At 43.9% G+C, this 15,331-nt stretch overlaps 1 protein-coding gene across 1 annotated transcript in view; it reads left to right on the forward strand.

Moving 5' to 3' along the window:
• Tmc2 (transmembrane channel like 2) overlaps positions 1-15,331 on the forward strand; it is a 64,945-nt gene that overhangs the window by 240 nt on the left and 49,374 nt on the right. Inside the window, exons 2-3 of the mRNA XM_059258941.1 lie at positions 5,895-6,207; positions 12,274-12,426. Of these exons, the coding sequence (XP_059114924.1) occupies positions 5,895-6,207; positions 12,274-12,426 (466 nt within the window). The remainder of the gene's footprint in view (positions 1-5,894; positions 6,208-12,273; positions 12,427-15,331) is intronic.

The following is a 15,331-nucleotide window of genomic DNA, read 5'->3' on the forward strand; positions in this document are numbered from 1 at the left end:
CAGGAACTGAAAATGACCTGTGCAGAGGGTCATGTAGAGCCCACATTAATGAACTTGCTGGAACTGGCCACCCATCTGCATGATCTTAAGAGCTTATTGTTTACAGCTCTGTCCCCTTAACAATTCTCACCCACTGTGTCTGTCTGTCTGTCTGTCTGTTGTACATGGGGAGACGGGAGAGAGTTCTGAACTTAAGACTTTTCCAAGGTATCAGGGAAATGTTGGACTTAGAACTTTTTGAATAAAATAACTGGAGCCAGATCCCAGTCTGCAGGCTCCCACGGTGAAATGTGGCTGCTGCCAGGAGACTTCCCAGAGGGCATCCACCTGCCTTCTTCCTGGCCTTGGGCGCATGGTGAAGTGAGAAATCCATCAGAGCAGCTCTCATGCATGGAGGATGGGGATGGAGGGGGTGAGGCAGTGTGGAGGGTGATGGGCTCCTGGGTAGTGTGCCAGGCTCATGTTAGCCCCTGAACTTCAGCCATCCCACATTCTCCTTCCTCTCACCACCACCCCCTCATTCCTTCTTTCCTTGCTCAATAACAAGCATGATTCTTTTCTGGGTAGCAGTTGGTTTAACTGGGAAGGAGGCATGAGGTCATGTTGTTGGTTGTTTTTATTTTTTTTGGGTGGGCCTACCACCCAGCTCCCAAATAAATCACATACAGAAGTTTATCTTAATTATAAATGTCCGGCCTTAGCTTGGCTTGTTGCTAGCCAGCTTTTCTTAATGTTAAATTGTCCTGTCTTTTGCCTCTGGGCTTTTCCCCATTCTCTTACTTCTGTAAATCTTACTCTTATTCTGTGGCTTGCTATGTAGCTGGGTGGCTAGCCCCTGGAGTCCTCCTCCTTCTCTGACTACTTCTGCTCCACCCAGATTTCTCCTTCTATATATTCTCTCTGCCTGCCAGCCCCACCTATGTCTCTCTCCTGCCTTGCTATTGGCCATTAAGTTCTTTATTAGGCCAGTCAGGTGTTTTAGACAGGCAAGTAACACAGCTTCACAGAGTTAAACAAATGCAACATAAACAAAAGCAACATGCCTTAAAATAATACTCTACAACAAGATCAAGCAGAGATGGCCTGCTGCTCAGCCTCTGCTTCAACAAGGATATTCCCAGAATTAGAGACACTTTGAGCTTTGCCTTGGTAAGCTATGGGACAAGCAGCACCTAGCAGGTGGTGCAGCCAGGACCCACACCTGAAGGCCTCCCTCCCTCCAAAGGGCATCTCTCATCTCCTAACAATTGTAGCTGGAGTTTTCTCCAGTCCTGCCTGGTCCACAGTCAGGACAAATCTCTCTCACTTGCCAGTCCCACAGCCACTTTGACCCAACTGAGTAAACACATAGAGACTTATATTGTTTAAACAGTTTGGCCTAATGGCTCAGGCTTCTAGCTATCCAGTTCTTACATCTTAAATTTATCCATTTCTATAAATCTATACCTTGCCACGTGGCTCATGGCTTACCGGCATCTTCACATGCTGCTTGTCATGGCGGCGGATGGCAGTGTCTCTTCCCACCTTCCTGTTCTCTCTATTCTCCTCTCTGTTAGTCCCGCCTATACTTCCTGCCTGGCCACTGGCCAATCAGTGTTTTATTTATTGACCAATCAGAGCATTTGACATACAGACCATCCCACAGCAAACAATCTTTTTGTAGCTGGGGCTTAAGCAGCTCCCCCTGGGAATGTGATTACAGCATTTCTGTGACCTGGGAGGAAGCTAGCCAGCCCCCAGGGGCAGAATAATAGCATTTGATTTTCCCTAAGTCATGACCTATCTAGCCTCAGGTTCTTGACCACATTAGCAGTGTCGGGTATGTGTTCCACCTCATGGAGTGGGCCTTAAATCCAATTTTTAAAAGTGGTTAATTACTTCCATAAAATTCGTGCCACCATTGCACCAATGTATCTTTTTTTTTTTTTTTTTTACTTTTTTTAATTTGAAGACAGGGTCTCCTGTTACCCAAATTGACCTTAAACTTTTTTTTTATTTATTATACATACAGTGTTCTGCCTGCATATATGCCTGCACACCAGAAGAGGGCACCAGGTCTCATTACAGATGGTTGTGAGCCACCATGTGGTTGCTGGGACTTGAACTCAGGACCTCTGGAAGAACAGTCAGTGCTCTTAACCTCTGGAGTCATCTCTCCAGTCCCCGCACCAGTATTTCTTGCAGGAAGGTTGCTGTTATTGGTCACAGGATTTGTATCTGGGAGATATTGATGAAAACCTTTCACCTCTGGCAGGTGTAAAGTACCTTACACTATCATGAACTCTATTCAGAAAGGCTGTAGCTTTCAGTCAGGCACCAGCTCCACTTCTCTGTGTTGAATGACATAAGTAAGTGTTGTCTTCAGCAATAGGGCCTTACCATCAGGTTGTGGAGAGCAGCCAATAGCCTGTAATGTTTGGGGGGTTCTATGGTACTCTTTTGGCCAATGACTCAACAAGATGTAGCCCATTCCTGGCACTAAAGGTTTTACTTGGTGACATAAGATGTCTAGTTGTGGCATCATCCCCTCATTATTTAGTGATTCAATTTATCTTCCTTTCATATTATATATATTTCAGGAATCTTCCACAGTAGTAGGTTTCCATATGGCTTTTCAAAGGTCCTTTAGAGTTAGTTGTCCCTCCCCCTGTTGCTGTGGGATGTCTTTCTGTATGCTGTGAATATGTGTTGCTTTGGTTGGTTGATAAATAAAGCTATATTGGCCTATGGCAAGGCAGCTTAGAGGCAGGCAGGAAATGCAAGCAGATAGACAGGAAAAAGAGTAGAAGGGAAGAGACATGAACCAGCCACCCAAGGAGCAACATGTAATGGGACACAGGTAAAGCCACGGAACATGTGGTGATACATTAATTAATAGATTAATAACTATGGGTTAATTTAAGATGAAAGAGCTAGCTAGCAAGAGACCTGCCATAGACTATACAGTTTGTAAATAATATAAGCCTCTATGTGTTTACTTGGGTCTGAGCGACTGCAGGACCGGGTGGGATGGAGGAAAACTTTCGACTACACCCTATTTCCTCCTTTACCCTGCCTTTCCATCCAGATCCCTATTTAATCTTCCTATTCTAGTTTCCTCTTTCTCTCCATAACACTGTGCTCCATTTCCCCTTCCTTGAGAGATCCTCTCCTCCCCTCTGGTCAAAATCTCTGTGGTTATTCAAATTGTAGCACATGTTTTGAAAGCTTAAATGCTAACATCCACACATAAGAGAAAACATACAGTATTTGTCTTTTGAGGTCTGGGTTACCTCATTCAGGATGATTTTTTTTCTAGCTCAATCCATTTACCTGTAAGTTTCACAATTTCATTTTTCTTCCTTGATAGTGAGATATATTACTTGGATACAGCAGAAAGATGGATCCTGTTTTCTAGTCCAATCTATTAATCTATGTCTTTTTATTGGAGAATTGAGACCATTAATGTTGAAAGTTTATTTTATGTTTGTTTGTTTGTTTTTTGAGTCAGGGTTTCCTGTGTAACAGCATTGGCTGTCCTGGAACTCAGTTGTAAACCAGGCAAGCCTTGAACTCACAGAGATCCTCCTGCCTCTCCCTCCTGAGTGCCAGATTCAAAGGCATGTGCCACCATACTTGGCTAATGTTGAAAGTTATTAATGAGCCATGTTTATTGATTCCTGTTATTTTGTTCTTGTGATGTGGGCATTTCCTCCTTAATTTTATTTACTATTCTTAGATTAATCATTCCCTGTGTCCTTGGATGTAGTTAATCTCTTCCAACTGAAGTTTTCTTCTAGCTTCTTCTGTAGAGCTGGATTGGTAGAAATTGCTTAAATATGGTTTTATCATGGAATGTTTTTCTTTCTCCATCTACTGTGATGGAAAGTTTAGCTGGATATAAAATATGGACTGGCATGTGTGGTCTCAGAGTCTGTAGATCATCTGTCCAAGTCCTTCTGGCTTTTAGTGTTTATTGAGAAGCCTGGTGTTATTCTAATTGGCTCTTTCTTTATATATTACTTGGTCTTTCTAATATTCTTTGTCCTGTACATTAAGTGTTTTGATTATGTGTTGTGGAAATTTCTTTTCTGGTGCCATCTATTTGGTTTTCTTTATGCTTCTTGTATCTTGATAGGTATATCTTTCTTTAGATTAAGGAATTTTTTTCTATTTCTGTTAAAAGGTATTTTCTGTGCCTTTGACCTGGGTTTCTTCTCCTTTCTCTATTCCTGTTATTCATAGATTTGGTGTTTTCATAGTGTTCCAGATTTCTTGGATGTTTTGTGCCTGAATTTTTTTTAGGTTTTACATTTTATTTGCCCAAGATGTCAATTTCTTCTACCTTGTCTTCAACACCTGAAATTCTCTCTTCCATGTCTTGTAATCTGTTGGTGAGGCTGTCCTCTGAGGGACATTTTCAGTTTTATTTTAGTTTAGGTTTTCTTTAGTGATTGTATCTCTTTGTTAAATTCTACTTCGATAACTTAAAATGTTTTCTTACTTCATTCAACTACATTTTTATAATTTCATAAGGCATTTATTTATTCATATCTTCTTTGAGGTCTTGAAGTTATTCAAATTGCTATTTTGAGTCCTTGTCTTGTACTTCAGCTAAATTGCTTTTCTCGGGACCTATTGTAACAGGATTGCTGGCTTCCAGAGGAGGCATATTGTCTTGGTTGTTTGTGTTTGGTTTTGCACTGGGATCTAGACATCTGGAGTTTTGATGTTTGAAGTTTTATTGGTATGGATATCTGTTCTCATCTTCGTTGGGTAGGTTTGTTCTTGATTTTTTGGGTTTTTGGTTTTTTTTGGTTTTTTAAGACAGGGTTTCTCTGTGTAGCTTTGTGCCTTTCCTGGATCTCGCTCTGTAGACCAGGCTGGCCTTGAACTCACAGAGAGAAGGTGTGACTTTGTTGGAGTAGGTATGGCCTTGTTGGAAGAAGTATGTCCCTGTGGGGGTGGGCTTTGATGTCTCATATGTGCCAAGTCATGCCCAGTGCTTCAGTCCACTTCCTGTTGCCTTCTGATCAAGATGTAGCCAGCATCATGTCTGCCTGCACATTGCCATGCTCTCTGCCATGATGGTAATGGGCTGAACCTCTGAAACTGTAAGCAAGCCCCCCCAATTAAATGTTTTCTTTATGAGTTGCCGTAGTCATGGTGTCTCTTCACAGCAATAGAAACCCTAACTAAGACAGAGGCCATTGTCATTCAAACCACCACAGCATTGGAAGTCTGCACATGAGTCTACTTTGAGGCAAAGAACCACAAGTACAGGAGGAAGAAAGGCACCAATATGGATCTATAACCAAGGTTTAGGTAAGATCAGGGGGAAGGCAGCAAGCTGGATGAGGACAACAACCCTCTCAAACCAGAAGTTTCCCAAATAGGCCTTTGGGGTTGTGGGGTGTACAGGTTTGTGGTTTGAGATTTCTATAGCAAGACAGGTTAACAAGAGACAAGTGTACAAATCCATTTAAGCTTTATGAGACACAAGAGCTTCAGAAATGAAGACCAAAAACTCTAGGGAGAACTGTACTTTCATTAACTATGTCGGAGAACACTAGAGCATGAGCTAATGTTGGTCAGACATGAGGAAGTCTGTCTGTTCAGCTTCTTGCTTTCTCTTTTCCTAATATGATAGGACTGGACACCTCTCTATCAGTGTGGGTCTCCAGGGATACAAGGGAAGGCCAGAGAGTGACTGTCTGTGGTTTCTCGATTTTCTTCAGCACAAAGCATTCAGTATACCAAGATGCTATATTTGAGGGCATCATGTTCTGAGCTCAACAGAGCTAGTAGGCTCTAGGAAGCATGTTGGATATTTGTTACCCAGCCCCTACAAGGGAGTGATGCTTTCTTAGGCTGAGTCCTGTGGAGCCACCACTGTCCATTTTCTGCTTTTGCAGGTGACAAGTCAGCAAGGAGACCCTCCAGGAAACAAACTTCCACAGCTGCAGGTCCCCAAGACAGGCACCATGCCCAGTCCAGCAGGAAGGAGCCTGCTAAGGGTAGCCCCAGGCCAGGGTCTTCCCGGAAGAGGCAGATGGAACATGGAAGCTGTCACAAGGGGCTTCGGGGACAAAAACCACGCAAAGTGGAGAGGCCTTCCCAGGGGAGGAAGAAGGACCAGAGGACTTCCCTCAAGAAGCAGAGAACACCTCCAAAGAAGGAAAGGGAGACTCTGGGGAAGGAGACAGGCAAGCAGCTGAGGAAATCCAGGTGTGTTGTAACTGTGATTAGCTACCCTCTTCCCAGCCCTGGGATGGGGTGGTTTTCACCTTGGGGAGAAGTAGCTACTGCTCTTGCTCCTACTTTCCCAGACCATCACATGTAGAACAGCCCCAATACACTGTTTATTATAGCAGCTCATATTGCAAGTGAAGCTCTGGGTGTGGAGAGGTGGTCCAGACACAGAGTAGAGATAAGATCTCAAGGTTCTTGATTTTCAGCTGGTGACTCACTATCACTCCAGCTGAAAATAATGAATGGCATTGGATTTGGAAGTCCTACAGGGATCATGCACACTCCTTCATGCACACAGAGGTGTGTAAGTACCCTTCTCTCTTCTAGAAATATGACAGTCTAGAACTTGAAGAGCTCTGCCAGCTCTGAGCCTATGGGCATTGGGATGACTGACTTGGAATCCTTTGTTCCACTAGTATATGGGGCAGTAGACAGGCAGCTAATGGAATCTACAGGTCGGGTTTCTACAGGTGGCTTTTGGTGGCTTCTCTTTGGCACTCATTAGAGACAGTCTATGATTTACTCACTTCTAGGGATATTTGAAGAATCCCTTATGATGATGGATGGGGAGGCTTTTGAAGCAGGTGTGAGAATTAGGGTAATGGCAAACACTTGATGTTCCTTCTGGGTTCCAGCATGCTTTCTTTGCTCATACTGTTGACAGAGTCATTTAGGGCCAGAGCCTGGACCCTGACATACTCAATAAGAGAAAAGAAGAGAAAGGAGGTTTATTAAATGTAACCACTTTGGGAAGAGGAACAAAGAGGTCCAGTAGCCACCACCCCTCCCACCCCAAGTCTATCTTGAGGCCCTGACATGAAGTTTAGGTTTAAATAAAGAGCAGGGGTGTGTATAACTAGGCAGTCCTGGTCAAGACATGGTCCAGCCCATCGTCGGTTCATGTCCAATCTCTCTGCAAAGTGGTCTGACATGCTGTGAGAACTGTGTGAAATCTCTTCCTGTTCTTTCTCTGGCTGGCACCAGGATTCAGCCTTTTGCTTCTCCCAGCATGAGATTCCTTGGAAATTCTAATTCCTGGGTCCATTGTTCCAATAATCTCAGAACACAAGGGAGAAGCACAAGTGTTTCTTTGGAATATCTTCATTCCCGGCTGGAGAGGTGGTTTAGTGGTTAAGAGCACGTACTGCTTGCTCTTCCAGAGGACCCAAGTTCAGTTCCCAGCACCTATGTTGGGCAGTTCATAAATGCCTCTAATTCCAGCTCCAGGGACCCAATGGTCTCTTCTGGCCTCCTCAGCCTTGTACTCAGATGCACATACCACATACTGACAGCACATTTGTTTGTGTTGGGAGGTTGTACTCCTGCACAGTATTAACAGGCCTCGGCTCCCAAGTGCTGGGATTATAATCACATGCCACCATGCCTCAATTTTTCTTTTGGTTGTTTGTTGTTGTACCCCGGATTGAACCCAGGTCCTTTTGCATTCAAAGCACATGCCCTGCCATTAAGCTATACCTCCAGCTAGTTTGAGTGCATTGTTGATTGCCCTTGGGTATTTTAAATTTTAGAAGAAACACATACCCTAAATGACATATGCAATATAAGGCGTTACAGACAAGAACTCAAGGGTGCCGTTTTTAGCTGACTGCCATGACAGGGATGAAAAGACTCAGCCCTGGTTCCCCAGATGCTGATTGTCTAGTAGGAAAGATGAGACTCAATTAAGACAAGGCAGAAAGCAACGTGCACACAAGACAAGATTTGATAGTGTTGTACTGCTGGGGCCCTGGGGCATCACATTTCTGCTACAGAGAAGGTGAGCATTTCAGTAAGTATCTGAAAGACAGATGGAATTTAAACAAACAATGGCAACTCCCTCCCATGAAGGAAAACATCATATTTAAACAAACAATGACAACTCCCTCCAATAAGGGAAAACATCATACAAAGACTCAAAGACAGCTATCACTGGGAATGTGTAAGGTATGACCAAAAGTGCCTATGGCTGGGTTTTCTGCATCCAAGGTTATGCTAGATTTCTCTATTTCCAAGAGTTAAGAAACTAAAACTCACAGAGATTTCTGTAAACTGATCCCCAAAACCTGAAGGTAGCAGTAATCCCGATTAATCTCTTTATGAACCTTGTTAAGGTTTTCCAGACATAATGTCTTAGTTCATATTCTACGGCTGTGAAGAGACACCATGACCAAGGAAACTCTTACAAAAGAAAGCATTTAATTGGGAGCTTGCTTACAGCTTCAGAGGGTTAGTCTGTGATCATTATGGTGGGAAGCAGACAGGCATGACTCTAGGACAATAGCTGAGAGCTTTACATCCTGATCCAGACAGCAGAAAGAGAGAGAGGCAATGGGCCTGGCTTGAACTTTTGAAACGTCAAAGCCCACCCCCAGTGACACACCTCCTCCAACAAGGCTACACCTCCTACTCCTTCTCAAATAGTTCTACTAACTGGGGACCAAGAACATATGAGCCTATGGAGGCTGTTCTCATTCAACCAGCACACATGACCTTTCTCTAGACTCTCTTTCCACCTCCCCCATCAGCTACCGCGTCACTTTATCCCCAAGGATGCACAAAGCACACACAGGAATTTGGATCCTGAAGCAGCTGAGCAGGCAGTATTACCAGGGCACAGGGAGGGACATAGCACGGGGGTTCTTGACAGAAATTCTCTGTAGTTGTGCTAGCCAGACAATAACCACTAGGCATTGAGCACTTGAAATGTGGCCAGGGAGACCAAAGAAATAAGTTTCCAACTTGATTTAATGTGGCATAGTTTAAATTTGACATTAATGCAACTGAGTTAGTGAATTTATTTAACTTGGACAGACAGAGTTTTGAAACTGACCTGAACTGACTTTGGAATCAAAGTATTTTGTTAATGATATAAACATCAAAGAAAAATAACCTTATATCACTTGATTTGGAAGAAACTTTTTAAAGCATGTCTAAAACAATTTGTGTATGCATATCGACTTTTTCAACTATAATTTTACAAACTACAAGTAGAAAATATTTATGATGGAAAGGGAATCCGTGGCTGATATATAGAACTGAATTGTATTGTAAAATAAAATAAAATAAAATTTAAAAAAAAAGAGTTGTAGGGGCTGGAGAGATGGCTCAGAGGTTAAAAGCACCGACTGCTCTTCCAGAGGTCCTGAGTTCAATTCCCAGCACCCACATGGTGGCTCACAACCATCTGTAATGAGATCTGAAGTCCTCTTCTGTATACATAACAAATAAATAAATCTTTAAAAAAAAAAGAGTTGTAAACTGAAAAAAAAAGAAAATATTTGTGATGGAAATGTGATGTCTGAATTGGCACGCACTGTAAATGAAGAGTAGATATCAGGTTGTGAAGACAGTACCAAAAGACTATTAATAGAGTATCTTGGCTAAGCAGTGGTCGTGCACACCTTTAATCCCAGCATTTGGGAGACAGAGGTAGATGGACCTCTGTGAGTTCAAGGCCAGTCTGGTCTACAGAGAAAGTTCCAGGACAGCTGGGGCTACACACAGAGAAACCCTGTCTCCAAAAACCAAACAAACAGAAAAAACTATAGAGAGTATTTTGATGATTTTTACATTGATCATGTTAAAACTATAATTTGATTGAATGAATGAAATGCATTATTAATTTTATCCATTTTATGTCACCATTTAAAAATAGGGCTCTTAAAAAACTTTAAGTTAAAATTTCCTAATTTTGTGAGTATTGAGCTAAGGTTTGCAGCCATAGGAAGTCTCTGATATGTCAGAAGGCTCCTCACACTTTTGTGTTGAGTCATGCTCTTGCTCACTTATCTATAACCCAAACTGCAACCTAGCTCTGAGTTGGAGTGAGACAGGTGTCCTCAGCCTAGGATACACCTGCTCGGGGCCCATCATTGAACGTGTTCCTTTGACTTACCCTGACTGGTGCCAGGGCTCATGAATAGCTATTCTGACTCAAAGTTCAATCTCATATGACAAGGTGCATTTAGATTTCATTGGTCGTTCTCAGTATTATGTTACATTCAAAGAAGGTTTCTAACAAACTATTGATACAGGGAAAATCCAGGTTTCCCCTTGGGGTTCTTAGTCTCATTAATAAAAGAACTTCAGAGTAGACTCAAACAGAAACTCAAGGACAATTTTTTTAAGGTTTAAAATAACCCCAGAGCAGGCCAGCTGTAAACTGCAGCTGCTGCCCAGTGAATGGAGGAGAGAAAGGAGAAAGCCATGCCATTTAAGATGGTATGGAAGCCAGACACATGGTGGACAAGCAACCACACCATGTGGAGGGAGGCTTTAGAAAATGCGTAAGGAAGTCCAAAATGTTGGGTTAAGTCCAAAGTGCTAGGGAAAGCATGCTTAGAAAAGAGGAGGAAGAAAAGCTATGCTTTTCTGGATAACTCAAAAACAAACAAACAAAAAAAAAAAAAAAACAAGCAGACTTAGGAGCTACATGACTGTAGCCTGGTAAGCTGCTACACTGGGGGCCTGAATGGGGAGAAGAAAGGGGAGAGCTGTGTGTTATTGAAGGACTAATTATTCCGCCCACTTCTTTAGCATGGAATAAGGTGAACCCACCTTCCTAAGGGTGGTCCCTAGGCCAAGAGATTGACCCTGCCTAACTGTAATGTTAGGTCTCCACCCAGGTGAGAGATTCTATTCTCTTGACCAGAAAGAGTTGTTGTTGTTGTTTAATGGACTTTTATTGTTGTTATAACATTATGGAAAAAATGACAGAAGAAAATAGGTGAATTTTAAAAAAAAATCAGTGAGACAGAAATGCTTATTATGTGGATCTGAGTACTTGGGGATCTAGGGAGAGTCATTATATAGGGACAATTGACCCTTGTTAGATCACAAAAGTCTTATTTCTTCCTGTTCAGTGTAAGGGATTAAGCTCTAAATTCTGAATGCAATAATCTGGTAACCTCAGCATGCTCACTGCTTGAGGACATCACTGCCCCTTAGAAGTGGGACTAATACCTGTGGTCATATTTTATCATTTCAACAGGAGCTTTTCAAATGAAAAACATGCCATGCTGTTCATATTTATAAATGATTTGGGGACAATAAGGGACTTTCTCATTACTCTAAATTTGTAATGAAAGTATTTTAAATAAAGTTTTAAGATTAAAAAAAATTACTAGTGTGTGTCTTAGAGTTTCTATTGCTGTGATAAAACACCACGAACAAAAAGCAAGTTGGAGAGGAAAGGGTTTACTCTGCTTACACTTACGTATCACTGTTCATCACTGAAGGAAGTCAGGACAGGAATTCAAACAGAGCTGGAACCTGGAGACAGGAGCTGATGCAGAGGCCATGGAGGGGTGCTGCTTACTGGCTTGTTCCTCATGGCTTGCTCAGTCTGCCTTCTTATATAACGCAGGATCATCTGCCCAGGAATACCACCCACCATAGGCTGGGCCCTCTCCCACCAATCACTAATTAAGAAAATGCCTTTCAGGTTTGCCTACAGCCCATTTTTCTGGAGGCATTTTCTTAATTGAGGCTTCCTACTCTCAGATGACACTAGCTTGTATCAAGTTGACATGAAACTAGCCAGCACAGTGTGTGTGGACAGAGGTAAATGCCCCTGTGCATATTTGAAGGTCACAGAACAACTTTGTGGAGTTGATTCTGTCCTTGTGACTTTATGTGGTTCCAGAGATCAAACTCCAGGCATCAGGCTTGCCTGGCAAGTGCTTTGCCATGTAAGCCCTGAAATCCTTACAAGAAAGGAAGAAGGAACAAGCGAACGAATGGAGAAAAAATTTAAATTACAAGTGGCTCACCTTTTATTTCTATTGGACACCACTGTGCTAGAGTGTGTATGAATGGAGAACTCAGAGAAATCAAGTTTGAGAAGGCAACCTAGTCATACCTGAGGCTACAGGATACAGTTTTGGCCTCCTCTCGCTGGCAGTGGGAGTCACTGCCTGTTCCTGGTAGAGACAGGCTCCATCAACTCTGTGAGTGTCAAAGATCCTGCCCATCTTTCCTGAGAATTCCTCCCGTCCATAGTCCTTCTAACTCTCATCAACTCTGTCATGGCTCTGCCTCTAGGTCCACTTCCTTAGCCTCCAGTGTCTCCACTGGAGAGTCCCTGTCTGAGGAGGAGCTGGCTGAGATCCTGGAGCAGGTGGAAGAAAAGAAGAAGCTCATTGCCACCATGCGGAACAAACCCTGGCCTATGGCAAAGAAGCTGAGGGAGCTCAGGTGAGCGAGCTGTGGGGAGGGGGGACCTGGCCCATGGCAAAGAAGCTGAGGGAACTCAGGTGACTGGGCTGTGGAACAAACCCTGGCTGTGGTGAAGACACTGATGGAACTCAGGTGAGTAGGCTGTAGGCAATGCTTCCCATGGCACAGGAGGCTTGTCTTCTGCAGAAAAGGGGCAGGCTGTCCTCTTCTTTGCCCCAGTGGGACTGGACAGGAAAGGAGATCTGTCCCTCCAGCCTCCCCACTGTAAGCATGGCACACATAGATGCATTAGAGTGCGGCAGCCTTTAAGATCTGCAGGCATCGATCTGCGCCCCAACCTTTCATTGCTTACAGCCATCTCATCCCCAGATGCAGCTATTCCCATGGCTACCTTTCTTTCCACACTAGAGGAGACTTGTTCCCACTTCCTGTCCATCAGTCAGTAGTCTCACCTTCTCCTTCAAACATTTTGATTCATCCTCCCACACAGAAGCCCCTCCTTGGCCTTCCTTCAATGATGCAACTTTCCCCAGGAGCTGGCTTCCATGGGCAGGATGACCAGGGACTGCTGTGGCATGACCTTAGCACATTTCTGACCAACTCTGCCCCAGCCACAAGGTCGAGTTCTGACTGAGCTTATCCGGTTCTGATGAAGAACCCCTGAAGAGAGGTGTCACAGTTGCTATGGTCTTCTCTAGTCACCAACTCCTGCCCCTTGGTGTCTTCCACCTAAGACACAAGGGAACACAGTACAAGATCTGAAGTGTGGCCTTGTTTTCTGTCAGCAGCTTCAAGGCCCATCCCATACTGAGTCCCAACTGTCTCTTCAGCTGGCACATGCAGACACTGAATATGTATTCTGAACATCTGCAGATGCCTCTGGGCTGCACATATGCCACTGGAACTCTGCTAAGCATGTTGACACTCACACATAGCTACCAAGGCTGACAGGCAGGCCCAGCACTCCTGTACCAAGGCCCTTGGGTAGTTTTCTTGTATCCTCTGTGGGAGCACTGAAGTGATGAATCCCACCTGACTAATTCATGCACACACTGAGACTTGGCCTAGGGTCCCTTCTGCAGGACATCCCCTTTACCCCTTTCTGCACTCAGGGCTTTATGCTCTCGTTTGCAAAGCTGTGCCTAGTCACTATTTGCTGAATATTCCTTAGATGCTAGGCCCTACTCTAAATGCAGTAAATGTAGCAATCCTATTTCCTCAAAACAGCCCTGTGAAGCAGATACTATTTTAATCCCACGTGTACTGATGAGGAAACTGAGTCACAGAACCACCAAGTAATTTGCCCAGTATTCCACAGCAAGTTAAGTGATCCAGTCTGGATTTGAACTCAGAAACTCTGGCTCTAGAGCCTATACTGTTAACCACTTCTCCAGAATTACCAGACCTTGTAGAATGCACCCCCTTGCCTGCTGTAGACTCTTCTCGCAGTTAAGTCTCTGTCTCAGTTACTTTTCTATTGCAATGATAAGACACCATGCAGGACGAAGGCAACTTACAAGAGAAAGTTTATCTGAGGCTCACGGTTTCAAAGGGTCAGAGTTCATGATAATGAAGCTGAGGTAGCAGGCAGCAGGTGTCCAGAGCCTCCACTGAGAGGCTCACCTCTTGAACCACAAGCAAGAGGCAGAGGGCACAGTGAGGACAGGGTGATTCATTTGAAACCCCAAAGCCTACCCCCACCCCACCCAGTGACACATCACCTCCAGCAAGGCCACACCTCCTGGTCCTTCCTAAATAGTTCCATCAGCTGGGGACCAGGTATCCAAACATATGAGCCTATGAGGACCATTCTCATTCAAACCACCACAGTCTCCAACTGCAGATGGCACTCCTAGAGTCTACATCCTCTTTTTTAGAAGCAATGCTGTGGGCCTCAGTCTCTGACACACTTACGAGGCTAGTTGACCTAAGCATATGGCTAGACACTGCCTAAGAAGGATGGCGAGGCACAAAGAACAATGACAGCAAACAGAACAAACCCCAGTTTATGCCCTGGCCCCATCCAAGTGTTTTTGTTTTTTTTTACTGGATCCTTAATCACTCAAACTGATTCCCTCCTTCTAGCCTTTCAGCTTCACATTCCTCATTTTCCCCACAAACTCTAAATATCAAGTGCCCTAGACAGAATTAGTAAACAATAGTTAGTGTTATTATTAAAGTTTGAACATCTCTTGTGCCAGATACCATGCTAAGTCCTGAAAGATGAGGTTGGGGAATAAAGATAAATCAGAGAAGCACAGGGGCATCATTGACAATGGGACAAAGCAGGAGGTGTTATTGGCATAAGAATGTCTAGTGCCCATGAGTTGAGCACATTGCTTTTTTTGTTTTGTTTTGTTTTTTGTTTTTTGTTTTTCGAGACAGGGTTTCTCTGTGTAGCTTTGTGCCTTTTCCTGGAACTCGCTTGGTAGCCCAGGCTGGCCTCGAACTCACAGAGATCCGCCTGGCTCTGCCTCCCGAGTGCTGGGATTAAAGGCGTGCGCCACCACCGCCCGGCTGAGCACATTGCTTTAATCGCAGTCACGTGGTTCTTGCTTTGTCAGACCCGAACTGGGTCTGAGAGTGTAGCGTGATAGTAGAGTGCTTGCCTAGTGTGAAGATCAATTCTAGGCCCTGGGCTTCCAGGATCAATTCTCAGCAGATGGGGGATTAGCTATGGAAACAATTACTGAAAAGAAGAAAGGTTTATTTTGGCTCACAGAGGCATCAGTATATCATAGCAGGAAAGGCAGAGTTCATGATGACAGGAGCTGTATGAAATCAAAGCAGGAAGCAGAGAAAGCTGGAATCAGGGACTGGCTAGAACACTCAAAGCCTGCCCCACAGACCTGCTTCCACCAACAGGCTCCATGTCTCAAAGACTTTACAACTTCCCATAACAGTACCACCAGCTGAAGAACAA

This window comes from Peromyscus eremicus, chromosome 4 (genome assembly GCF_949786415.1).
Source record: "Peromyscus eremicus chromosome 4, PerEre_H2_v1, whole genome shotgun sequence".
Classification (NCBI taxonomy): domain Eukaryota; kingdom Metazoa; phylum Chordata; class Mammalia; order Rodentia; family Cricetidae; genus Peromyscus; species Peromyscus eremicus.